General features: G+C 44.7%; 2 protein-coding genes across 4 annotated transcripts; one reads left to right on the forward strand and one right to left on the reverse strand.

Annotated features, from left to right (window-relative positions):
- Positions 1-647: 647 nt before the first annotated feature.
- TST (thiosulfate sulfurtransferase) lies at positions 648-12,967 on the reverse strand. Its single transcript, XM_072655946.1, has 2 exons — positions 12,149-12,967; positions 648-1,197 (listed from the first exon to the last, which is right to left on the reverse strand). Exons 1-2 carry the CDS (start codon positions 12,741-12,743, stop codon positions 899-901), a joined length of 894 nt encoding a protein of 297 aa, XP_072512047.1. The 5' UTR covers positions 12,744-12,967; the 3' UTR covers positions 648-898.
- Positions 12,968-13,348: 381 nt separating this feature from the next.
- MPST (mercaptopyruvate sulfurtransferase) lies at positions 13,349-25,072 on the forward strand. 3 transcript variants are annotated; one of them, XM_072655948.1, is made up of 3 exons: positions 13,349-13,524; positions 17,876-18,521; positions 24,364-25,072. In XM_072655948.1, the coding sequence occupies exons 2-3, from the start codon at positions 17,936-17,938 to the stop codon at positions 24,660-24,662; spliced, it is 885 nt and encodes a 294-aa protein (XP_072512049.1). In that variant the 5' UTR covers positions 13,349-13,524; positions 17,876-17,935; the 3' UTR covers positions 24,663-25,072. The 3 variants fall into 3 exon arrangements, with proteins under 3 accessions (XP_072512049.1, XP_072512050.1, XP_072512048.1); XM_072655949.1 differs by lacking the exon at positions 13,349-13,524 and adding an exon at positions 13,999-14,191; XM_072655947.1 differs by lacking the exon at positions 13,349-13,524 and adding an exon at positions 15,454-15,540.
- Positions 25,073-26,469: the final 1,397 nt, after the last annotated feature.

The following is a 26,469-nucleotide window of genomic DNA, read 5'->3' on the forward strand; positions in this document are numbered from 1 at the left end:
TAAATAGCAGAAAGTTACTAAACTACTCATTGGTAGAGGGAATTCCTTATATTGGTGAAATCACAGGTCCAGGCCTGGAGGGCTTGAATCACGATTGAGTCCATGATGGCAACTGGGTTATGTCAAGTGAACTCTTGATTCCAGCTACTCAGAAATGAAAGGTACCTCAGAGGTCCTTTTGACCATCAACTACCTAAGCAGTAATCCCCTTACCTCTGTTTGAAGACTTCCAATACTCACTACCTTCAAGGGCAGCCTATTGCCTCCCCTTACCTTGAGATAACTCTGGGTTAGAAAATCCTTCCCATAAAATCTTGAGACCTACTTCCCTCCCTGTAACCGATATTCAGTGCTCTACATTCTGTTTTCTGGAGCCAAAGAAACAAAACTAACTGATCCTGAATGACAGTTTTTCAGATAACCTGTAGGCTGAACACTTCTATTAGGCAAGAACTCCTAGAACTCCTAGTTTCAGTTCAAGTATCTCAAGTAATATACCCATTTTACAGAGGGATAAACTGAGTGTGAATGAATAAGTGACTTACACATGTAGTACATATTGGAGGTGAGATTTGAACCCTTATTAACTGTCCTTTCTATGACCACATGCTTTCGCTAATAGCTCAGTCCAGGAAGAGAATCTCAAATAGCATCTCAGAAAGGGGAGAATTTATTCCACAACTGACAAGGGAGAATGAAGGAAATCTTTACATAAGATACCCCAGAAACTCTTCAATCTTTTACAAAAACTGGTAAGAAAAAAATGTATAAACTAAACATCATTTCAGAGAGGATTGTAGGTAAAGATGGGTCCCTAGATCCACGATGGCTCAACTGGTTGATCTAGGAGAGGGGAGAGGGCAAGGAAAGGGTCATCTTGTCCTTTCCCCATTCCTACTCATGCTTTTCCTCCTTTCCATTGAGAGACCCGAAGCTCAGGAGGTGCCCGGCGGAACCACTCGGACCAGGAGCCATCATACACAGCTACATCAGGCTTGCCACAGAGGTAGGCAGCAAGGGCAATGTGGCAAGCAGTGACCCCCTTGCGGCAGGTGGCAATCAGCGGCTTTGAGAGATCCACTTTCTTCTCCTTGAACATAGCCCGAATCTCCTCAGGACTCTTTTCTAAGCCTTCTGACGTCAGGAAGTCGGTGAAAGGCATGTTCAGGGAGCCAGGGATGTGGCCGGGTTCCAGGTCTGAGTCAGGCCCAGGAAGAGACCAAGGACACAGGAAAAAGGGAGGAAAGAGTTAGAGGTGATGGATGGACCACAGCAACCAATCAATAAGCATTTATTAAGCACCTATCATCAGAAACAATGTGCCATAATGGATAGAATGCTGGATTTAGGAGGCAGGAAGGCCAGGGTTCATAGGCTGCCTCTAACACTTACTAGGAGTGGACAAGTCTTTTGAATTCTCTGGGGCCCATTTTTCCTATCTATAAACTAAAAAGGTCAGACTCGGTGGCCTCTAAGGTTCCTTTTCCAAATTAAATCCAAGATCCTATAATCCTATTTATTAGGAACTGTACCAGTCAGAGGGGATATAAAAACAAAACAAGAGACCTTGCTCTCAAGGAGCCTATTTTAATAGTAAAATGGTAGAAACATACATATATATTAACATAAAAATCCAACAACAACCAAAAACATACAAAAGAGTTATCAGGTAAATTTTGGTGGGAAGAAGGTACTAGTACTTGAGGTGGTGGTAGTGGGAGATGAGGAGAGACTTCATGTAGGAGGTGGTGCTTGACCTGAATCCTGAAGGAAACCAGGAATTCTAAGAAACAGAAGCATTCCAAGTATTCAAGGTAGTTAGTGCAAAGGTATAGAGGTGGGGAAAGATGTGGCATGTGTAAGGAAAAGCAAGAAAGCCAATTTTGAATGAAAGGAAAAGAGGACAAAAGAATTAGAGTTAGAAGGGACTTTGAGGACTATTTAATTCAGTCTCTTCATTTAATAGATAGGAATACTGAGGTTCAGAAAAGTTGACTTGCCCACAGGAGATCAGTAGCAAAATGTCCTCAGACAACAAATCTAGCTCTTAAGAATGACTGATTTCCAGATTAAGAATCAATCAGCAAACCTCTAATTAAGCAAATTCTATGTACCAGGCATCATGTTAAGACACTGGACTACTCTGACAAAAAGACACCATCCTTGCCTTCATGGATCTTACATTCTATAGGAGAGAACCTATCTACATATAAGTTGATACAATGTAAGAAGCCAGGTGGGAGATGGGTCAATGTAGCTGTTTCCATGTTGTAGCCCTGTCACCATGAGGTAGAATACAAGTTCCTTAAGGATGGAGTTTCTTTTTCTCTCATTTTTTAAATTTGGAGGCAATTAGGGTTAAGTAATTTGCCTAGTGTCACAGTTAATAGGCACTTAATGTTTGTTTGATTGGATTAGAGAAGAGGTTCTTAGTGGTAAAAGTACTAAGCATGGAGAAAAGAGACCTGGGTTTAAGTCTTACTAGCTTATTATTAGCTCCTACTACTATTTATAGCTATGTGACCATGAGCAAGTCATTTCCCCCTACTCAGCCTTAGTTACTTCCTTGAGATAAATAAATAGATAAATGACTGATAGATAGATAGATATAGACTGATAGATAGATAGATAAATGACTGAATAATAGATGGGTGGATGGATGAATGAATAAACAAATGAGTAAAATAAAAAGTGGGAATTGGATACAATCAGCACCATAGATTTGCAGGGATCATCTAGACCAAACTATCATGGAATAGAATGAAATTCCCTCTATAAAATAAGTGACTGACCACTTGAAAACAAGTAGGTCATTCCACTTGGAAACAGCTCTAATTAGAATCTCCTTTTACCGAGCAAAAAAGCATGCCTTCCTCTTGCTTCCAAGCATGACCCTTAGTTTTGCCCTCTGAGTAGAAGAGATTTAACTCTCTCCCTGAAAAATATCCTTCAAGTGAGAGACCAAAGATGAAGGATAACAACCTGTTTAGTAAGTTTGAGCTCACAGGGACCAGCTTTCATATCCCAAGTCAACCTTCTGTTCTCTGGGCTAAATATTCTCATTAATGCCCTTTCTAGGATGTGGCACCAACCTAGCTTGCCTTGAATTTTGTAAGGATTGCTCAGTATTACCCAGGATTTTGTATTCTGTATGGCTACTTCACACCAGAGATCTAAAAGGAGGATTGGGTCTGTGCCCCTGAATGGATCAAGAATGTGCCTTTTGAAGTGCAGTTGGGCTTTTTCGCATTCCCTAAGAGTTCCTTCCACAGAAATTTGATGCATTTAATGCATTAGTGCCAATATCCTTTTCTCCTGCGGGCCAGATTTAGGAAATGGGGAGTGTCATAACTTTCCAGAAGAGCAGAGTTGAGTTGATCGAGTTTTTATAGGGACACCCCCTCAGGCCACCAGTTACAGAAGCTCAGAAGTGTTTAGTTTCAAGGTGTCATTCTCTCCCTCCAGCATTTTTATGTGTACAGATGATCTGATGATGAGTGTATTCACAGAAATTTTTCCATCATATATGTTTAATAAGAACCTTGAAATAAAAATAAAATTAATGTGGCACAAAGAACTGAATGCAATGGTGTGGTTTGACCGGAAGGAGAGAGAAGAGGATCACAATCTTCCTCTCTCCTCTTCTGGGCACTGTCCTACGTGGTGAAGACCAGATGAGCTTTCTGTGGGGGATCACCTCAGGCTGTTGCCTCAGGCATTCCCTACGATCCATTAAAGAGACACCTTTATGAACTGGGCTATAAAAAGTGCTTGTTAAAATGCCAACTACCACAAAAAAGGCATGTATCTATAATACTTAACAATTATCTATCCCTTTCTTCATATCCCAACGTGCCAACTGAGAAGTCATAGGGGCCAATTAATCAACAAGTATTTGTTCGGTGTCTACCCCGAGCAGAGTACTGTGGATAAACAGAGGGAGTGAATCTACGATTCTGTGGGTAAAGACAACTCTGTGCTTTGCAAGGATGTTGAGGGAAGAGCTTTGGGAACCTTAAAGTACTACAGAAAGGGAAGATGTCATCACGTCAAACTGTCAATCTAGTTACTTAGGGGCAGCTAGGTGGCACAGTGAATAGATGAGAGGGAGGGGGAGAGAGAGCATAAAAAGGGGGGGGAGGAGGGAGGGGAGGAGAAGAAGGGAGGGAGAAGGAGGGGAGGGAAAATAAAGGGAGGGTAGGAAGTAGGGGAGGAGGAAGAGGAAGGGAGAAGGAGGAAGGAAGAGGAGGGAGAAGGAGAAAGAAGAATTGGACCTGAGAATGGGACTTGGGCTTTTTAAGAGCCCAATTTCCCCACCTCCCCAAGTCAAAAAATGGATTTGTGCTATTTGTCCTTCATTCTCAAAGAGGACCAAGACATCAGGGAGATGATGCCATGATATGCAAGGGAATTGGATTTAAGTGAGGAAGATCAGTGCAAGGTCACCAGCCTCACTTTCTCCTCTGGTTTCAATTTGCATTTAGTCATTGTTTTTACAAATTTGTTTTTTAAATTTTTGCTTTTCAAAAACAATAGAAGTCTTCCAATGTAATTGGTTTGTATTGTTAATTCTACATATTTTATTTGAGTGGGCAGTCAGGTGAAGCCTACGTAATCCTCTGAATCAAGTTTTTAAATTAATAAAATATGTAGAATTACAATGCAAACCAATTACAATGGAAGAGTCATCAATATCAATTTTGAAAAACAATTTCATTACTCTGAGTGCAAACTGAAGCATACTTTTCTCCCCTTAACTTTTTTTATTTGTGTATGTTTCTTTTGCAACAAGGCTAATATGAAATGTTTTGTGTGACTTCACATGTAGAGTTGATATGTTGTTTGCCTTCTCAAGGGGTGGGAGGAAGGGAGAGAATTTGGAACTCAAAATTCTAAAACTGTAAAAAAATTTTAAAATGTAATTGAGAAACATTTCATAAAATAAACACAAATATGTTTAAAAAAGAAAAAAAACTTCATGGCCTCCAAATTAAGAAAACTTGGATTAGAGAGACATTACTCTTCTCACACTACTGACTGCAGCGATCTGAGACTGAAAAAAGCCAGTCTAGTCCCTCCATTCTCTTTTATGATATTCAGAATGTCAGAGTCCCCCTGCACCCTGGTCACTGGCTATGGTCAACTCCGCCCTCCCCATAATCTCCTCTCTGAGGAACATGATACTGTTCTGAGCCTCAGCTCAGTTTGCTGGCCCTCCCTCCCCAGAGACTTTAAGCTTGGGGTGGGGATAGAAAGTATCTGGCCAGCACTATCATGTGGATAGTGGATAGGAGCTGATTACATTTTCCCTTAGTCATTCTGCTGACACACTACCTGCTTTGTGGCTGCCTGCTCCTCCCAAGTCAACATCTCACCATTAAAAGCAGGGGCTGTCTTGTCTTTCTGTTTGTATTTTAGCACATCACATGGCTTTGCACAGAGTGAGTGGTTAATACATGCTTTCTTATTTATTCATCCATACATTCTTACTCTGGGCTCCCTCAACAATAGAGACGAGGAAAATATGTTAAATACCTGTTCAATAGCCTCACCAATCTTTCCTACTAGCGTATGAGGAGTGAATAGAGATTGTTTCATATAAGTACTTATCAATGGTCACTGATGAGTCTTTTGCATTTTAAGCATTTCTTTTGAGTTGAAGGAAATAAATAGTTGTCCTATACCTGGTATTTCATATAGTAAACCAGTGTAGTGTACTGGATTGGTCACTGGATTTCAGAGTCAGAAAGACCTGGGATCAAATGCCACATAACTTTATCTATGTGACCTTAGGTAGCCAATCAATCTCTGAGTCCCAGCTTCCTCTCTTTTTAAATGAAAAGGTTAGACCCAAAGGCCTCTAAAGTTCATTCAGTCAGTAACTTTTTATTATTCTCTTTTAGGGAGACCCTAAATACGAGCCACACTTAAGCCCCAACTAAAATCCCATCTTCTACAGGAAACCTTTCCCAAACTGTCTTCTTTCTACTATCTTCCCTCTCTCATTTATTCACCCCCACCCCAGATATACTTATCTGTTCATATCATCCTGCTTTCTGTCTTCCCCACACAAACAAAAGATCGTAAGCTCTTTGAGGACAGGCACTGGTTTTTTTCCCTCTTTTTGTATCCCCAGAGCTTAGCAGAGTGAATAGTATGTGCTTAATAAATGTTTATTGACCGACTGATTAGAAGTTTTCTTTTGCTATTCCAGGGTTGGGGATAGTATATGAGGAAAAAAAAATCCCAGTACTTCTCTTTGAGGTCAAGTTCCCTCTGGGCTTGAGGCTGGATCCATTTGAGCCCAGAGGTAGACTTCCTTTCAAGGACGGCCATCCCCTGGACTACTAGTGACATATCCAGCATCTATGAACAAGCTATATTCTCCTATTATATTGTAATCTCAAAGTTAGGGGCCATCTTACTTTTCCATCTGTATTCTTAGTACTCACTACAATATCTGGCACATAGATGCTTGTTGGCTGAGTGTTACAGAGCAGAAGTAGTGGCCTTGCCCTTAGACTGGAAGATTCACATTTAAAACATGGCTCAATTATCTGATAATTGTCTGATTCTGGGCAAATCATCTCCCATCGTCTCCATTTCCTCAGCAGTAAAATGGGGTGAATCTTTGTACTCTCTCCCTCAGAGTTTTTTGTGAAGGAAGGGTTTTGGATGACTAAACTATTAAGTCAGGAAACTAAATACTATTTGATGACAGTCTCCCCTGTCTACCACCTCATCCTTCTCACTGGGGATTCAAACATTGTACACACATTTGGATTTCTAGGTGCTAGGGGCTCTGAACTGGGTATGGGCTCCAAGCCATTTGGGTTCAGAGAACTTCCTTTTGTGGTGAGGCAGGTTAAGGGAATGGGAAAAGCATGGGCTTTGAGTCAGGGGTAATGTGAGTAGGCAAGTGGGGGATATGGTCATTGCAAGTCAGTGTGGTAGGATAGATAGAATGCTGAACTTGGGAGTCAGGAATCCTGGGTATTAAATCCTGCCTTGAATACTTGGATTCCATGTGAGATACTACCTAGGCAACTCCTTTGAACTCTCTGGGCCTGTTTGCTTTTCTGTAAAAAGAAGATTGATTTCACTTCATGGATCCTTTCCATCTCTAAACCTATGATTCTAATCAACCATTTAATATGTAGTGACTAAGTGCCAGGTACAAAGCTAAGTGACTTTTCCTTCCTCATTCCCTGAATATTCTTGAACACTGGCCCTTTGCTCTAACAAAGGCTGGGCTTATTTGGAAAGCAGGACAGAGAAGAATGAAAAGGGGGCTAGATAAGAGCCAGTGGTGGTGTTTCAGTCCAGCTCTGACCCCTGATGTGTGGATGTGTGACCTTAGGCAAGCTATTTCCCTCTTGGTCTCATCATCTAAAAAAAAGGAGGGTGTTGGACTTAAATGAGTTCCAGTGTCCATTCCAGCTCTAAATCTATGATCAAGGGGAGTTACTTCCCCTCTCTGGGCCTCAGTTTCCCCATCTGTAAAATGAGGGAGTTAAACCAGATGGCCTCAGAGGTTCCTTCCAACTTTAGATGTAGGAATCTAAGGGCTCAGGGGCCATATAGTCCAACTTATACCTGAATTAGTCAATCAATGAGCACTCATTAAGCTCTCACTATGCACCAGGAATCTAACACAGATTCATTGTGCTGGAGGACTGGATTTGGAGTTAAGAAGAGGTGGGCTTTGACTCTTGGTTCTGCCACTTCCTATCTACACAACAATGGGCAAGTGACTTAACTTCTCTAAGCCTCGGTTTCCCCTTCTGCAAAATGAGGGTATTGAACAATATCACAGATGAGGAACTGGAAGAAATCTCGGTAGTTGCCTAGTAACAGTCCCTTATTTCCTAGATGAGGAAACTGAGACTCAGGATAGTTAAGTGTCATACCTAAGGTTGTATGTTAGTATGTGTTGGAGATGGAATTTGAACCCAGGTCCACTGATTCCAGGACCAGTACTCTTTCCACTATACTACAATGAATTCTCTACCATCTTGGCTTCCTCTCAGTTTTTTCCAGGATACCTCTGCAACCTCCTGAACAAGTGGTCACCTGATTTTTATGGATCAGTTTCCTGATACATCACCTATAAATGGATTTGATCATCCTTCTAAGGTCTCTTCTAGCTTTACATCCATTATCTTGAAATACAACCTAAGGAGCTGCAAAGTGGAGACAGCATTAGATGTTAGTCTAAATGTCACTTCTCAGCCTAGTTCAGAAAACAAAGTCAACTTCAGTCTCGGTCTCTAAGAGGTCAGTGACCACAGGAAGGGTGGCTTATTAAAATGACAGGTTTCAGAGCTGGGAGGGAACTTAAAGAGTTCTCATCTAGTACAATACTTTCATTTTTGCAGATGGGGAAACTGAGACCCAAGGAGAAACAGCAATTCATCTCAGGGCACAGGACAGATTTTACTATCTTCCTTCTCTTATTTATTTCCTCCCCCCACTCCAAAGATATACTTATCTGTTCATATTCTGCTTGGTGTCTTCTCCACACAAACATAGAAGATTGTAAGCTCCTTGAGGACAGGCACTGTTTCTTTTTCTTTTTGTGTCCCCAGAGTGTAGCACAGTAAATAGTAGGTGCTTAATAAATGTTTATTGGCTGACTGATTAGAGGTTTTCTTTTCCTGTTCCAGGGCTGGGGATAGCATATGGGGGAAAAAACTGCTCTCCTGCTCCAAAGGGGTTCAGGAAAAGAAAAAAAAAAGTTAGAAAAAAGGTTAAGAGCACTTGCTCTAGGGACATTCCCTGGTTAGCAGCAGGAGAGTTTGGGGAAGCATAAGGACCCATTTACAGAACGTCTTTAAATGCATAAAATATGTATGATTACAAAGGAAATCAATTATACTTCAAAGTATTAATGTATCAAATTATCTATCAAAGTACTCTGGACTCTCAGATTAAAAACCCATTTCTCACTCCTGGAAAAGTTCGTGCAGGAGCTAGATAGTCTCTTGTCAGGGATGATGAGGAAAGGATTCATAGAACACAAGATCTTAGCTCTAGCGCAGGAAGGAGTCTCAAAGATCATTTAGTCCAATCTCCTAGCTTTATAGCTCAGAAAATGGAAAGGATCTGACCAAGGTCACTTAGGCTGTGAGCATCAGAGAGGGGATTTGGTCAAGTCTTCTTACTCTCCAAAGCCAAGGTTCTTTCCACAGTTACTACAGTGCATTGTAACTGAGACAACAAAAAAAACCAAACAAACAGGTCGATGGGGACTAGTTACTTAATAAGCTCAAAGTCCCCTAGCAACACTCATGCTAAACCTCTGTTGCACGTTTGGCCTTTCACTAGGCAACTGGGTACAGGAGATAGAAAGGTGAAAATAGTATCTCCTATCAGAGAGCTACATAGCATCTATAAAGTAGATATAAAGTAAATGCGAAGTAAATTTTTAGGTGAGGAGTATGTTTGGAAGAAAACTAAGAATTCTACCAATCTGTATCTGTGGATACACAGCCACATCTGGATGGCTTTTTGAGCAATGCATCACAAGTTCGGACTCAGGTATAAAAAATCCTGTGACAAATAGGCTGCTGGAAAAAAGAGACAATAAATATAACCTATCTTGAAGGTGCTTATATTGAATGAGATCTCTGGCCCCTTCTGAATCAAGCTTTTCTATAGCCCCCATAGATTTCTATGCCACTCCCTCGAAGAAGCCTGGCCTGGTGCCAGGAATATCCTAATCTCCCTCCTTTCCCTTGAATGCCTGCTCAATTAAGGAGAGTTGGAAAAAAAAGACAAAGTGGGCACAATTTCTCTAGATCCTGCCTCCCTCTTGGAAAACCATAATTCACCCCTTAATCTAGGCTCTGGGGGTGTAAAGGTCAGGCATCGAATTTGTCTTCTCAAGATTTTTTTGAAAAAGGGTTGGGCCAGGGGGAAAAAATGTCAGAGATCCAAGTAAGCTGTCATTCTAGGTAAGAGAGAAGAGTTGGATAGATTCCAACTGCAAAAAATAACTCTGATTACCAAGTCTGGTTGGGTTAGGTTTTTAGCCTACGGTGGGAGAGAAGCTGGGGTATGCACTTTCCCAGAAATATTCTTTTTTAGAAGTTGTTTTGTTTGAGGGAGGGGGGAAAGGAGGTGAGTGAGAGAGCATCCACATAAACCATTGAAAAGAGCTCTGGATTTGAATCTAGAGCGTATAGATTCCAATTGTAACTGCATTAAGTCCCTTCAGTTCTCTAGACCTCCAAGGAACTCCAAGGCCATCAAGTCCAATCCCCCACTCCCATTCTCCCCAGTTGTCTTCAAAGGTTTCTGCCACCTACCAAGTTTCAAGGTCAAATTCCTTAGTTTGATACTAGTTCCATCACAGGATCATGGATTCAGATTGGATAGTATCCTTAGAAGCTATCAGGTCCATTTTACAGATGTGAGAAATGAGGTTCAGAAAGGTGAACTTGCCCCGTGTTAAGTTCTCAGCTCCCTTTCCAACCTTCTGTCATACTATTTTCCTTCACATACTCTATTTTTCTAGCCAAACTGGAGTGTTCAACATCCTGCACCCCTATACACCCTGTATACCTTCCCCCTGCTTTGCCTTTGTTCACAAGTGTTGCTACCAACCTTCTGCCTTTTATATTCTGTATTCATATTTTAAAATTCAACCCACATACTCTTTCTTTTAGGAAATCTTCCTTAATCTGTACTGACTAAGCAGTACAGTGAATATAGCAAACTAGACCTGGAATCAGGAAGACTCATCAAATCTGATCTTAGATTTACTAGCTGTGTGACCCTGGCCAAGTCACTTAACCTGGAGAAGGAAATGACAAACCACTCCAGTATCTTTGCCAAGAAAATCCCAAATGGGCATGACTGAACACACTCTATTTGCCCTTTTGTGACACATCTGAGCATAAGACCAGAAGCCAAGATGGTAAGGAAGGATCTTGTTTCATCTTAACCCAGCACTTAGCACAGGGCATACAATAATTCACTACCACAAAGATCTGTAATCATCAATGTGGGTCTTACCTCCATTGATTCAGATTATGACCCCTTTACAACTTGAGAAGCAGTTGCCATGTCTGAGGAATCCAGCATTCTATTTCATACACAATGAATGAATGGCCTCTCTTGTTCTTCACATTTGTTGATGATTAAGCTTATACTTTTTAAATAATTAAAATGAAATCGACTCTGTGACCAATGTGATGGGGAATCTCTTGGAACTTAGGGGCTGATCCTTACATACAAGACTTCCAGCCTATCTAAGATGGTAGGTCTAGAGCTTGGGAATCACTGGCAAAACCTTGGAAAATTGAGTCACAGGCACACCACAAGGAAGCATCAGAAAAGGACTTTAGAGGAATGCTCTGGTTATCAGGTTCTCAATAAAAATCAGTGGATGGACATGTGGACCGTTTGCATCTCAAGGTTCAAGGAAATTCTGGACCTGGGAGTGTCTCCAAAGGAAAGAGTCCACTGTTGGTAAGCAGAGCTGTCTTTATACTGAGTGTGGAGGAGGGGAGGGGAGTGAGGTGAATGGAACAAACTCTGAGAGCTGGAGTCCAAGGTCCTCCAAGAAGTCAGTCACAACTATTCAGGTCACTTTGAGCAAATCACTGGATGTCTGGCCCTTTCCCCCCACCCCAAATGCCTATGAAACTAGAATCAGAGACAACAGGGCGCTAGTAGGAAAAGTCCTGGACAAAGTGAGTTCTTGCCTAAGTCACTTGAACTAGATGAACCTCAGTTTCCTAAATTATAAAATGATTGGGTTAGACTAGATGGTTCTATGTCTGTGAGCCTAAGATAAAAGCAAGAGGCATCATGGGGGGGGGGGGGTACTGAGGGAGAGGTGGATTTGTAGTGACAAGACCTTAGGTTAAATCCTAGCCTTTCATTTTCTACTGTGTGACATTGGGTAAGCCCCTTGACCACTCTGAGCCTCCCTTTTCTGCTCTGTAACATGGTGGGCAGCTGGTGTGGAGGTTGTCTCTGACGATCTCTTAATCCACTGGTCTGGTAGAAGGCACCAGGGGCCACCAAGCTCAGGCAGCCAGTGTGGGCTGTTGAAGCCGTGTCTGGGGGAAGGAGGGGTGCCCAGTCAGCCTAGTCAACGAGGTAGCTCGCTTGCTCACACCCCTACCCCGCGCCTTACCTTTGCTATCAGGCTCGGGCTCTGTTCCCAGGTACCTCCCTCGGGACCGGGAGTCCACCATCTGGAAGCGCTTGGATTCCAGGTTTTCCACCATCTGCTCGTAGGTCTTGAGCAGGGACTTGTCCAGTGTGGCTTTGAAGACTGCGGGCTCGGGGTTCGTAGGTTCCGCGGTCACCGGGTGCCCCTCCTGCAGCCAGTTTCGGAAGCCCCCATTGAGCACCGACACCGTGCGGTGGCCAAAGACCCGAAACATCCACCAGGCGCGTGGGCCGTAGAAACTGCCCAAATCGTCGCCGTCGTACACCACCACGTGCGTGTTGTTGCTGATGCCTAGGCGGCCCACGTAGCTGGCGAAGGCGGCCTCGCTGGGTAGCATCATTTCATAGGGAGACCCCTGGTCCCGGCATTCCTCGATGTCGAAGAAGGAGGCGCCGGGGATGTGGCGCTCTCGGTATTCCTGGCGCGCATTGCGCTGCCGAGGTGAGTACCAAGACACGTCGAGTACCCGCAAGCCCGGGCCTAGCTTCTGGGAGCGGACTGACTCGGCCAGCCACTTGGTGGACACCAGAGCCCTGTAGAGCACCTGTTGCACCATGACCAGAGACGAGGAGGGAGAAGCAGGAAACAGGGAGAACAAAACTTGACTGGGAGCCGGGAGATGGGGAAAGGCTGCCAGGGAAAGGGGAGGGGAAGGGGAGGGGGCGTGGCCTGGAGGGTGATCCCCCAACCCACCAGACCCAGCTGGTCCCTGGGCGGAGGGAAAGGTGGCAGTCTTTCCACTCTCAGGCTTGGCCCTCGACTTTATCCCAGGACTGACCCCTCCCACCTTAACAGCCAATCCCCGGCAGTTGCTGTGGGACTTGGGGCCCCTTGGGAGTTGAAAGAGTAGAATTTGCCTTGGCTGTGACTGGGAGTCTGTACATGAAAATGTGTATCTATGCATAAGTGGGTGTGTGTGGGTGTCGTCCCTCCCCCCTTCCAGAGAAAGAGAAGGGGGAAGGGGAAGAGGAGGAGGAGGGGAGTAGTGACCGGGGCAGCCCAGCTGAAGGGCTGGGGGAGGGGGATTCATTTAAAGCAGGGAGCATTTAGTTCCTAAGCGAAATCAGTAAAAAGCTGAACCACATCCTGGGCTCTGGCCAGCCCCGAAACAAAGGACTCCTGTGGGAGGCAGGCCCAGCTTCAGGAGTAATCCCTTCCCTAAAGCGTCCCCAAATGAAGGGGGAGGAGAGATCGTAACACCTCTCCCTGATTCCTGCACCCCCTCGCGGTAACCCGCCAGCCGGTGGAACACACTTGACCCTGCGCTAGACTCAGAGCTCCGCTTAACCAGAAATTCCAACCCAGAGAGAACCAGCTTGGACAGGAAGTGCAGGAAGGTGGGAGTAGGGGAAGGGTAGGGGACCTTGATCCCTGGACTGTGCTCGTTCGTGCCTTCTCTGCTCCCCCTTCCCCTTCTCCTCTGCTCCCTTCCACTCCTCCTCCTCACTGGACCTATGTAGAGGTGGTTGAGAGATATGGCCAGAGCCATGGACCCGAACGGCGTCAGCCTGGCTTGGAAATCCTGCCTCGGCTGGCTCCTAGCTGTGTGACTTTGGGCAAATCCCTTCCCTCCATGATCTCCGTTTCCCGCCCTGTTCTAGGGAGTTGGGGGGCGGGGAGGGGGGCACGGTGGTGTTATCCTCCAGGTGCCCCGGACAGTCCTAAGATCTAGGTTCTCCCAGTCCCACCCCATGTGTCCTTGGGTCCATGGGCTAGTTCCCTCGTTTTCTTTTTTGTCTCGGTGGGCCCTGGCCGCCAGACAGGTCAGTGCCTTCCTTCTCGACACCCCTCGCCGGCCTCCCGCCTGCCACTCCCTCTCTCGCCCTGTTTAATAAAGTTAGTTGTTCAAAAAGGAAGCCCAGTCTGGGCCCTGCCTCCGTCCCTCCCTCGCCGCTTGCCCAGCCCTTAGAACCCTCCTTCCTGCGTTCAGGGACCAGCCCACTGGCGTCGCCGTCGCAGGGGAAGGGGCGGAGAAGCCGTCAGTTTGGGCCGGCCCCTACCGTGGTGAGTGAGGACTCGTGTGGGGTGGGTGCTGGGCCCCCGACTCTCTCTTCGACTCCCAGATCTCCCCTAGTTTCCATTCCTTACGGCCCTTGCCCTTGGAGGAAGGACACCAAGCCCGTACCCATGTCCAAGGTGCCAAAATCTCAGCGGCTCCGGCCTCAGCACAATCGGAGCGCCCGGGGGATCTGGCACTGCCCCAGGGCCAGCGGTGGCTTGTAGTAGTCTGGGTAAAGGAGCAGGGGGTGTGGAGGGCAGCCGGGAGGGAGGGTTTCCCTCCCCCAGCCTAACCCAGCTGTCCTTGGGGGAGTAACCGGAAGCTCAGCGGCAGAGCGCCGAATGACCCCCAGCCCATGTGGATTAGTGATGTTTTGGAGGCTAACTGGGTGCTCCCTGAAACTAAACTCAGTCTGGTATTTGTCCAGGGGTGAGGGGGGCAGCCATTTAGAGATACAGGGAGCTCTGACTTAGCGGGCAGAGACCCTGGCCGGTTTTGCGAACTACTTCTGCCCCATTACTTGAGCCGTGTGACCTTGGGCAAATCGCGGGACTGCTCTGAGGTTCCCTTTGCCTACTCTGTAAAATGGGGACTAGATGCTAGTAAGCTCTTCTCAGCCTTCTGCTCCACTGGGCCCCTTTTGTCAGCACCAGGAATTGGGACTCCCTCCCAAGGGAGGTTCAGCCAGCGACTCCAAGCCACATAAGCCCTGGGACCCATCCTGTATAGCCAAGGAAATGTGCAGGTTCATTCGATTCCTTGATCTCCTTGGGCCTCAGTTTCATTTGTCGGTCGCTGCTGAGATCACTTCTAACTAAATCTTTTGCCCATTGCTGTAGCAATGTAATCCTGGGCAAGTCTCATCTGGGCCTCTGTAAATCAAGGAAGTTGAGCTACATTGCACCTGAGGACCCTTTCTGCTCCAATCCTGGATTCTAAACCTATGGACTAACAGGATTATTAGTAGACCTGAGTTCAAATCCTAGGTTGATTCCTTACCATTCATGTGCTATTTGGATAAGCCCCTTTTCCTTTCTGGGCTTCCATTTCCACCTCTCAAGTTCCATATTTTCTATCTGTTCCACTCCCTCAGAAATAAAAAAACAAAACAAAACAGCCAGCTCCTATGTCTGAGAAGGTGGCTTTCAAATCCATGGCCCTCCCTTATTCTTTTACCTACTTTTTGAGAATGAGGATATACCTGGGTGTGTAGGGGGTGTTGGCTAAGCTTAGTCTAACCTTTCCTGACCATCCTTAATAAGGGAGCTGAAAGTAAAAACCAGACTTCCTGAGAACTCATCCAGGGAGGGACACTGAGCTGATCTAGGAGTTGTACGTGGAGGAGATGGCTCAGGTACCACCTTCCCCATGATTGTCCCCTCTCCCAAGAAACACCTTTGGATTCCCTTTGCATGTAGTTTGTATTTGGCAGGTGGTGGTGTGTGGTAGTGAAGGGAGCATTCTCACTAGGAGGAGCTCCTACACCAAAGAAATCATTGCTTTAATTTTTAAAATTATATTTAATCATCTTGTGTGTACATGTATGTGTGCATGTGTGTGACATGTATATATCCTGCTGGATGGAATGTTAGCTCCTTCAGAGCAGGGCAGGGACTAGCGCCATTTTGTTTGGTTGATTTTTCCTTTGATCTTGCTGTCTTCAGTGCCTAGCTTAGAATGGTGGACTGGTCACATGTAATTGAGTTTGAATCCTGCCTCAAACACTTGATTCTGTGCAACTCTCAGCAAATAACTTAATCTCTCAGAACCTTCACTTGTAAACCGAGCACCTACCTCAGGTTTATTGTGAAGGTCCAAGTAGAGCACTATGTAAGTGTTGTTATTATATTGTAGTCAGGAACCACCAGGGAAGTGACTCAGCCCAAGTTCACCCAGGGAATGAATAAACTAGAATTTGAATGGAGGTCTGAGGATCATAAACTGAGGTCTTAAAGGAACCTCAGAGGTTATCCAGTCAAAATCTCTCATTTCACACTGGAGGATGTGAGGCTCGTACAGTTAAATTGACTAAGCCTAGGTCAGACTGACAAGTGAACCTGGGTTTTCTGACTTCAAAGTCAGTGAGTGCTCTTCCCCTCCCTGCCACTTTCCCTCCCCTTTTAAATAGACTTGGAATATATTTGATGTAGGGAATTCTGTCTGAGGAAACTCCCCCTCTACTAATTTAGATGTCATCATTTCACCTTTTGTTTGCCTCGGGTTCCTCGTGTGTAAAATTGAAATAATAATGGCGCCTTCCTTCCAGGGTTGTTGTGGAGATCGAATGAGACTACATTTGTAAAGTGCTTAACACAGTGCCTGGCACAAAGTCATCGCTGTATAAATGTTAACTGTTGTTATTATTGTCTATACCAGCTCAGCATCTTGTAGCCTTAGAAAATCACCTTGGGAGCATAAAGAAAGGAATTGACTTGCCCGGGGTCACCCAACCCGTGTGAGCCAGGTCTTCCTGACACATAGTCTCTACCCACTACACTGTCCTCCTTTTCATGTGAAATGGTATCAGCTTTTAACTGATTCTTGGGGAATTTGACTGAATTGTGCTGGGAGGAGGGTCGGTAGAATTTAAAATATTGCCCCTGATAACAGCCTTAGCACTTAACCTGTCAGTGAGGGAGAGAACATTAGAACAGTTGATGTCAGAACTAGAAACATAGGCATGATATGTCAAAATGAGGAGGGATTTTGGAAATTATTGAGATCATTTTAGATCCCCTCATTTACAGAAGTGGGAAACAGCCCCTGTGAGAATGGATTTGCCCACAGTCACCCAGGTAGAAGCGGGGAATGGCAAAGGAGAGATTGTATTCCTTAGGGCATGTAGTTGGCATTTCAGAAGGACATGGGCAGGGCTGGTTCCCTTATGTGTACAGTCTAGACTCTAATGGCCAGTCTAGTCCTATCTTTGCTAAGAAATTGATGCATAGCTTTGGGTAAGTCACTACCCTTCTGTCACTAAGTCTCTTTCATCACCAGGAGATGTGGCAAGGGAGTGCATGTCTCTAGTCTCAAGAACACCACTGCTCAGGGGATTGCACCCACATCTCCTGCCATTACAACACACTAGGAGGGAAAGGCTCAGCATCTACCTTCCTCTCCATGGTATATAGCTGGTGTGGCCCATGAAATCCTGCTTTCCCCAGATTGCCTACTAGGGACATAGCACAGGGGGAAGAAGCTTTAATTTAGAGTTAGGTCCTGGGTTCAAGTTCTGACTTTGACATTTCCTGTGGACCTCAGTGAGTTACTTTGGCTCTCTGGGCCTCAGTTTCCTCATTTGTAAAATGAAAGGGTTGGACTAAATGACCCTTTGGTGTCAAGAACTGTTATCTTCCCCAAGTAACCCAGGTATCCTGACTCCCTGGACTCCATGGAATGATGGTCTCTCTAATCTCTTTGGCTGAGGCCAGGTGGGTGGGACGGAGTGACTTTGTTGAATCAGCACTCTGAGTTCACTGAAGCTAGTTGTTTGCTGTGTAGTGTTTTTATTGGACTCTGACCGCCCCTCCCTCCTTTCCTCATTTCCTTCATTCATTCTTCCCTCCCTCTCCCTTTGTTATGCTCTCTCTGACTCTTGATAACACAAATTACAATTGGATTCTAGCCCTCTGTGTGCTTAGTCACCTCCCTGCTCCTAGTCATTGATCCTTCCCTTTCTTCTTACCTAGTCTAGAGGATCCCAGCAGGCCTTGAGTCAGACCGAAGCTGGCCAAAAGCCAAGAGGCATCATGTCTGCGCGATCCCTCTTCAGAGCTCTAGTATCAGCCAAGTGGGTGGCTAAGTCCTTGAAGGAATCCCAGCCCCTCAAGCTGCTGGATGCCTCGTGGTACCTGCCAAAGATGAACCGAGACCCTCGGCAGGAGTTTGAAGAAGGTCACATCCCTGGAGCGGCCTTCTTTGACATTGACATCTGCAGTGACCGGACGTCCCCCTATGAGCACATGCTGCCCAATGCTGCGGAGTTTGCTGAGTATGTTGGCAAGCTGGGAGTGGGGAACGGCACCCACGTGGTGGTGTATGATGCTAGTGACCAGGGCCTGTTCTCCGCCCCCCGGTTGTGGTGGATGTTCAGGGCCTTTGGGCATGAGACTGTTTCCTTGCTGGATGGAGGGTTAAGGAACTGGAAGCGGGAGGGCTACCCGCTGAGCTCAGGCAGGGCCCGCCCAATTCAGGCAGAATTCCAGGCTACCCTAAACCCGCTGTTTGTGAAGACCTATGAAGAAATCAAGGAGAACATTGAATCACGCCAGTTTCAGGTTGTGGATGCCCGTGTTGAAGGTCGCTTCAGGGGCATCGAGCCAGAACCCCGGGAAGGTAATATAGCACTGTATATTACCAGGTGGGACTGAGGGAAGGAGATGGCAGAAAGATCACATGGTATTTGCAGTCAAAGGACCCAGGGTCAAATCTCAGCTCTTCTTCCTACCTGGGTGATTGTGCCCAACTCACTTCTCCAATCCACTCTTCAGTTTTCTCCTCTGTAAAATAAGGGGTAGGGTCCTAAGATCCTAAGTTTAGAGCTGTAAGGGCACTTAGATGGCCCCTTATTTTATAGTGGAGGAACCCATGGGATTTAAGTGACTTGGACAAGATCACACAAGAGAGAAAGGGAAAACTAGGATTTTAATCCAGATGCTTTGACTCCAGGCCCTCTTTCCACAGTACCACATGGTGTCTTGGAGAATTTCTAAGATTCCCTTTCCCACTCCAAATTCCATGATTAAACAAACCATAAAATCATGGCACTGCAGCTGGAATGGATCTCAGAAGCTCTCACATCCAGGCCTGCCATTTTACAGATGAAAAAACTGAGGCCCAGAGGGGCCTTGGAGGCCATCTACTCCAATCCTCTTGTTTTATTGATAAGCAGTCTCAGCCCAACCCAGTTTGATTTTTTTTTTTATCCTTTTTTTTCCTTTCTTAAAAGGGGCCATTCCTTGAGTAATTACTGAAAGAGGCCTATTCATTGAATGGGTATATCTCACTCAAAGTGAGAGTCTGATAAGACCTTAGCCTAAAAGGGCCAAGGTCCTGCATTGCATCCTGGGCCATCTCCAGTCCTCCTGAGGAATAACAGGCCACTGGATCCAGATGGCTCAGGAGAAGAAAGTGAGGCTGGTGACCTTGCACAGCCCTCCCTCACTCAAATCAAAGTCAACTGCAAGTCCTGTCATCATCTTGATGTCGTGGTCCTCTTTGAGAATGAAGGACAAACACAAGTGCCTATGGGCAATCTTATTTGCCATCAAGTATTGTCCCAATGGGGCTCCATCCAGACATTCCCCTACCACCATTCATCTTCTCTTCCACAAATAAGATAACTTACATTTAATAAGATAAGCTTACATTTGCAAGCATTCAAGTACCATGGACGTACTGGCTGGAGTGGTGAGGAGCTCTTAACCACCAGCCTGGGACAGCTGAGATGGGAGGTATTTGCTGCTGAACACATGAATGGGAGGGGACCGATCGATCACTGTCTTATTTTCATGCCCTGTAGTTTGCCCTCTGCTCCCTGCTGGAACCTCTAGTTGTCCAACTGGAGCATGGGTGCTGGAGAGTGCTCTGAGCTAGAGTGCCCAGAGGGACATGGGGAACAGCTTGAGGGAAACTGAAGGTCAGTGTGAGATAGTGATAGCAACAGTGATGAGATAATGAGAACAGCCCCCATTTCTGTAGCTTTATATCCATTGCTCATTTGATACTCACAGCAGCCCGGTGGGGAAGAGGCTGTTTATTGTCCCCATTTTACAGATGGGGAAACTGAGGCTTAGAGGAGTGATAGGATTTGTCCAAAGTCCCCCAAGTTGTAAATTGTTCAACTGTGTCTTGACTCTCTGTGACCCCTTTTGGGATTTTCTTGGCAGATACTGGAGTGACTGGCTATTTCTTTTGCTAGCTCATTTTACAGAGGAGGAAACTGAGGCAAAACAGGGTTAAGTGACTTGCCCAGGGTCACATAGCCACTAGATGTCTGTGGTCAGACTTGAACTCAGGAGCTCTCTGCAGTGTACCACTTAGCTGCCCAGGTTTTAAGAAGCAGAGTCAGAATTTGAACCCAGATCCTCAAATCCCAAACTTTTTCTAGTATTCTTGACTTCACCTGCCTGGAGTCACTGTGAGCTTTAGTTTTCTTATCTGTAAAATAGGGATGAAAGAATAACTAAACATTGACCTACTCTGTGCCAGGCACTCGCCTTAAGAACCAGGGACACAGTGACATAAACAGCTCCTGCCCTCAAGGAACTTCTATTCTGAAAGGGGAAGTCATCACCTAGAGGGCAGTGGTGGCCAAGGAGGGGAGCTTGGTTCTGAGGAGACCCTGGAATGGGGAATGGGGTTGTCTATATCTCCTCTATATCTTTTTAACCCCAAAGATAGCATGTCTTTGATAGTTGGGCTGGTCCTCAGATGGCAGGCACTACCTTGAAGCATTTTGGATTGTGCCTGTGTACTGCTAGCAGAACCTTCTAGAGCCAGAACCTGCATGCCTCGGAGAAGGCTTTTGGAGGGGGTGGCTGTGGTCAGTGAAGCTCTGCGAGATCCTTACATTCCTTAAGTGTGGGGACCCCTTGGAATCTTTCTGGCCCAGAGCTTGGACTGGATGGACCAGATACTTGGTATCCCTCCACTCAAACTCTGGAGTATTGTCTTGGTTCATGGGCCCTCCATTTCTGTGGGTCACAGACCCCTTCAGGTACTGCTATGTTCTGTGAGTTATTGAAACCTTTGGGAATATTTAATTGGGCATGTTTCCTCGTTGTCTAAATTCAAAGTTATAACTGTGTCAATAATTGCAGAATCTCAGTGTGAAGGAAGGAAGGAGAAAGGGAGAGAAGGGAGGGAGGAAGGAAACATTCTTTAAGTGTCTATCTACTATGTGCCACACACTGTGCAAGTCTTTTTACAAATATTATCTTATATGATCCTCACAACACCTCTGAGAGGGAGGTGCTATTATTTTCCCCGTTTTACAGGTGAGGAAACTGAGGCAGAAAGGTAGGTGTCAAATGACTTGCCTAGGGTCACCTAACTAATAATTCTGAGATCTCAACTCTAGTCTTCCCAACTCTAGACCCAGCACTTGATCCACTGAGCCAATTTAACCCATATCTGTATGAGAATTCTCTCTATAGTTTATCGAGTAAGTCAAGTAGAGGTCAAGTCAATCCTTGAAGGCTTTCATGGAGTCCAAATGAGGCACAGAAAAGTGTCGGAACTTGCCCAGGGTCACAGTGCAGCATCTTAGGCAAGACTGAACTTCAGGACTTCCTGACTCCCAGTCCCCAGCTGTCAACGCTGCACCACCTAGCTAAGAGGCATTCTAGCTTAATATGTTGATTTCTGATCTTGGAATCAGGAATACATGAATTCAGGTCCTGCTTTGGACACCCTGGCCAAGTCATTTTTGTCTCTGCTTGCCTCAGTTTCCTCATCTATGATAGTATAGGACAACACAATAATAATATTAATAATTAATGATTAATAAGGATAACAATTAGCCTACCTCCCTTGTTATATGTTCCAAATGGATTAAATAAACATAAAGGGCTCTGTAAACTCTAAAGCTCAATATGTTTGATTGTTAGCTATTTTTTAATTTATTGTTTAATTATTTTAATTTGTAACATTAATGATTATAGTGAACCAACAATCATTTCCATGTGCCTGGGTACTGAGTCACCATCATTTCATGCAGCTCTTTACTAAATGCCACTCCACCCTCCTGTGAGGTGGATAATTTGTAAACATTATCCTCATTTTGTGAAGTAGAGAAATGAGAATCAGAAAAGGCAAGGCCCAGACTCCAGGCACTCTCTAACTGCCAAATTAATTACTCTGCCTACATTCCACCCAACAAGACCTTGGGGCAATATCTCCTCTAGTGTCAAGGTCTTTAAGCAAACGAATCTTTGAATGACTGCTGGTCAGGGATATTGGAGCTGAGGTTGCTACTTCAGTGCCAGGAGATGTGGAGGGCTACTGAGGCCTTTTATAGGTCTGTGATTCTTTGGTCTGTTACATACTAGTCCCATGATCCCTTACCAGCTTGATCTTAGATGAAAGCAGCTGGTATTTAGGTGTCCCCACCTGAGACCTCACCCATCCTTAGGCACTCCGGAATAGTGAAAAGTATCCTGGGGATTTTCAGTCAGAGAACTGGGTCTTAAAACCCAAATGTTACATCAATGACCTATAGGAGTTTAGAAAAGTCCCTTCTCTTTAGGCATTTTTTTTATCATTGTAGTCAATGAATGGGAGATAGGGTAGATAAAATGATATCTAAGATCCCTTGCTACCCTTAATCCTCTGATCTTGTCCACTCAAAGCCAGTTTACTCCTCTCCCAGGCCATGTGCTTTTCCTTTTTTTCCATTTAAAAATGTTTTCATTTATTTTGTTGAATATTTGCCAATTACATATAGATATTTAAATTTTTTAAAATTGAGTTCCAAATTCTCTCCCTCCTGCCTCCCTTCTTGAGAAGGCAAGCAATTTAATTTTGTTTATGCATGTAAGGTCATGCAAAATACATTTCCATATTAGTCATGTTGCAAAAGAAAACACAAGCAAAATAAAACAATAAGGATAAAGAATTTTTAAAAGTTCTTCCATCTACATTCAGAGTTCATCAATTTTTTTTTCTCTAGAGGTAGATAGCATGTTTCACCACTGTTGTGCTTGTTCTTTGTTTTCAAAGAGGATGATGACATGATTTGCAGTAGACTTGGATATGAGTAAGTGAGCCTCACTTTCTCCTCCTGAGCCATCTAGGTCCAGTGGCCAGATGTTCATCAGGATGACTGGAGATGGCACAGGATGCAATGGGAGACCCTGGCCCTTTTAGGCTAAAGTCTTTTCAGGTTCTCACTTTGAGATACACACATTCAATGTATAGGCCTCTTTAAGAAGTAAATCAAAGGATGGCCTCTTTAATTAGAAAAAGAAATGAATCTGGGAGGGGAAGACCCTCAGGGCTGCTGTTCCAAAGAGAAACAGTTACCATTGATATTCACTCTAATTCAGGGGTGCCCAACATGCATCCATTAAGTGGAGCTTGGGCAAAGACCTATTATGGTGCAATCCATGAGCTTCAGAGTGAACTGGCTTTAAAATTTTGTGAAAGAAAGGAAGGAAGAGAGACAGAGAAAGAGAAAGAAATCTAGCCAGTAAACCCCAAGTTAATTGGGTAGCTTCTGGCCATCAAAATTTACCTTCCTTGGGAAAGGATGAGCTTAATTACCCAACTGGCTGAGTATACTGAGCTGCCTGAATGTTTCATCATGGGTCCTTGAGAATTGCTTTGGATCATTGTCTTGATCAAAGTAGCTAAATCTTTCACAATTGATCATTGTTACAATGTTAGCGTTATTGTGTACAACATTCTCTTGGTTCTGCTCCCTTCACTTTGCATTAGTTCAGCTAAATCTTCCCAGGTTTCTTGAGAGCACCTTGTTCATCATTTCTTATAGCACAATAGTATTCCATCACAATCCTATACCACAACTTGTTCTGTTATTCTGCAGTTAAATTACATCCTTTATTCTTCACAATCTCCCTTCAGACTTTATTTTAAGATGCAGAACTAGAGTTAGAAGGTACCATAAGGCAGACAATGTGGTACCATGGAAAAACTACTGGCTTTGAAGTCAGAGACCTGTGTTCAAAACATGCTTCTATCAGTTATTTTATATGTGATTCTAGGAAAGTCACTTATCTTCCCTGGACCTTTCCCCCCACCCTCCCACATCCATAAAAGAAGAGTTGGATTAAAGAAATTCAGACCCACTTCCAATTCTTGATGTATTGTTCCTATGATCTGTGTGATCTTAGGCCATTCAATCACTATCCTGGGCCTTAGTTTCTTCGTCTCCAAAAGGAGTGAATGACCACTGAAGTTCCTTCTAGCTCTAGATTTATGATTTTCTAATCTCAACCACTTAATTTTACAGAGTAGGAAACTGAGGCCCAGAAAGAGAGTGGTCAGTCAATCAGTAATCATTTATGAAGTTATGTGTTATTATGTGCTATGCACTGAGGTACAGGTAGTTAGTTCCAAACCCAGGATTCCAACCCAGCTCTTCTGAGTTTCCCCATCCTCCCACCCACCCCTGCTACTTCCTACCTCCCACTGAAATCCATTTTTCCTCCTTTAGGCATTGAACCTGGCCACATCCCTGGCACCTTGAACATTCCCTTCATTGACTTCCTGACCGAAGAGGGCTTGGAGAAAAATCCAGATGCCATCCAAAGACTGTTCCAGGAGAAGAAGGTGGACCTCTCAAAGCCCCTGGTGGCAACTTGTGGCTCAGGTGTCACTGCCTGCCATGTAGCCCTGGGTGCATATCTCTGTGGCAAGCCTGATGTGGCCATCTATGATGGATCCTGGATAGAATGGTACATGCGTGCCCGGCCTGAGGATGTCATCTCAGAGGGCAGAGGCAAGACCCTTTGAAGCAGGGACCTTCCCTGCTCCCAGGCCACCAGCCTTCATACCCCAGGATGGGGGGGTAGCCCAACCTAACAGTTTTTCTAAGTCTTTTTTAAATACAGTGGCCAAATGTTTTTATTCTCAAGGTGTGGCCTGGGTGGCACACCCCACCTCTCCCTTTCCTCTGGGAAGCCCATGGAATATTCTGATTCAGAGACAAAAGACAAATGCCATCCGGTAAAGGGGGGGAGGGCATGGAGGCACCTTTGGTAATGGTGAAGGGATCTAGTGGGGCTGATTGAAGTGGAGAATGGGGGAAAAAGAGGGGCTTACTTAGCTCCAAATATGGCCCTCTGAAATTTAGCCTGTGCTGATTACCAGACCTACCTCCTCCTATCTTTTAGTGTCAATAAATGTGAAGTGTTTAATCTTTCTATACAGCCACCTATTTTCTTCCTGTTTGAAACCAATCTCTGAAAACCATAGTGGGTGTGGGCAAAGTAGGTCTCTCTTCAAGGGTTTTGGGAGAAACCGTTCTCCAGATGAGCTCCTTAAATTAAAGGGTCAACAAAATTGTCAATGATGGATGAATGAAATATACATTAAACCCTTACAAGCATTGAGCTAAACGGTGGAGATAGAAAACTGCAGCCTGGACATCCTGGTGGGCCAATTCCAATCCACTGGGGGAGGACCATTTTCTAGAATAAAAGAATGCCATTCTCCTATAACACGATGGGGAGAGTTGAGTGTAGTTCAGGACTGAGAGTCAGAAGATTTGAGTTGGAGTTCCATCTGTGAGATCTTACTAATAAAGTTTTATAGAAGAAAAGTAGGGTAGGGAGGGGGTTAGGGGTGGGTAGAATACATAAGATGAGTTCTAATAGAGAATTGGGGTTTATCCCTCACTTCCCTGGGTCACAGCCCCAGCGTTGACCCTTTCTCACGTACTTAAGCAAACCACTTCATCTCCATTTTTTCATCTGTCAGACAAGGATAAGGACTACTGAACTCATGTCATTCACAAGATCTTAGACATAGATTGGAAGGGACCTTGGAGGTCATCCAGACCAGTCCTTCTCATTTTCCAGATGCAGGGTTTCAGACCTAGTAAGTGAATGGACTGATACATACCCAGATCTTCATAGGTGACTGCTTTTTTCATTATAAAAATAAACATTTGGAAATCCTTTAAAACACTATAGAAATGCAATAAGGTATGGGGATGGGTGGTAAATTGCTATGACCTGTCAAAGGCTGCAGATCCAGAAGTTCATAAAATCTTGGGACTTAACGGACTCTTGGCTCTGATCCTTCTCATTCTTAAGCCTTACAATAAGACTCAAGCCTTTGGGCCTTTCTGATCTGATCAGCTTTCTGGGCAGCAGTTCCTAATGGGAACCAGTCCAAAGTACCTCTTTTACCTCTGGACACTGGGCTTTCATCTTCCCTTTGTCTTCCATGAGTCTCCTGACCTTCCCTGGCTGACCTGGTTCCCTTCCTTCAAAGACTTGTCCTTTGTTCTATGCATACCATATAGATTGCCTTATCCTGGGGAATATATTGGAGTCTATTCTAACAAGCTCTCAGTTCTTTATTATTAAATTTTCATCACGAGTATTTATCTTCAGAAATCGGCAATCCCTGCAAATCAGGGTTGGGTTGTTTTGTTGATTGTCTCCACTTAAATGTTAATACACATTAAACTTAATAGTGCATCCTGCAAACATTTCTTCCCCTCCTTCTTCCTGGTTGTAAAACCTTTTCTGGCATATCCCAGTACTGCTTGATGAACTTTGCTTGTGCTCTGCAGGAATGCTGTAGAAAGCTC

This window comes from Notamacropus eugenii, chromosome 3, assembly GCF_028372415.1.
Source record: "Notamacropus eugenii isolate mMacEug1 chromosome 3, mMacEug1.pri_v2, whole genome shotgun sequence".
NCBI classification, from domain to species: domain Eukaryota; kingdom Metazoa; phylum Chordata; class Mammalia; order Diprotodontia; family Macropodidae; genus Notamacropus; species Notamacropus eugenii.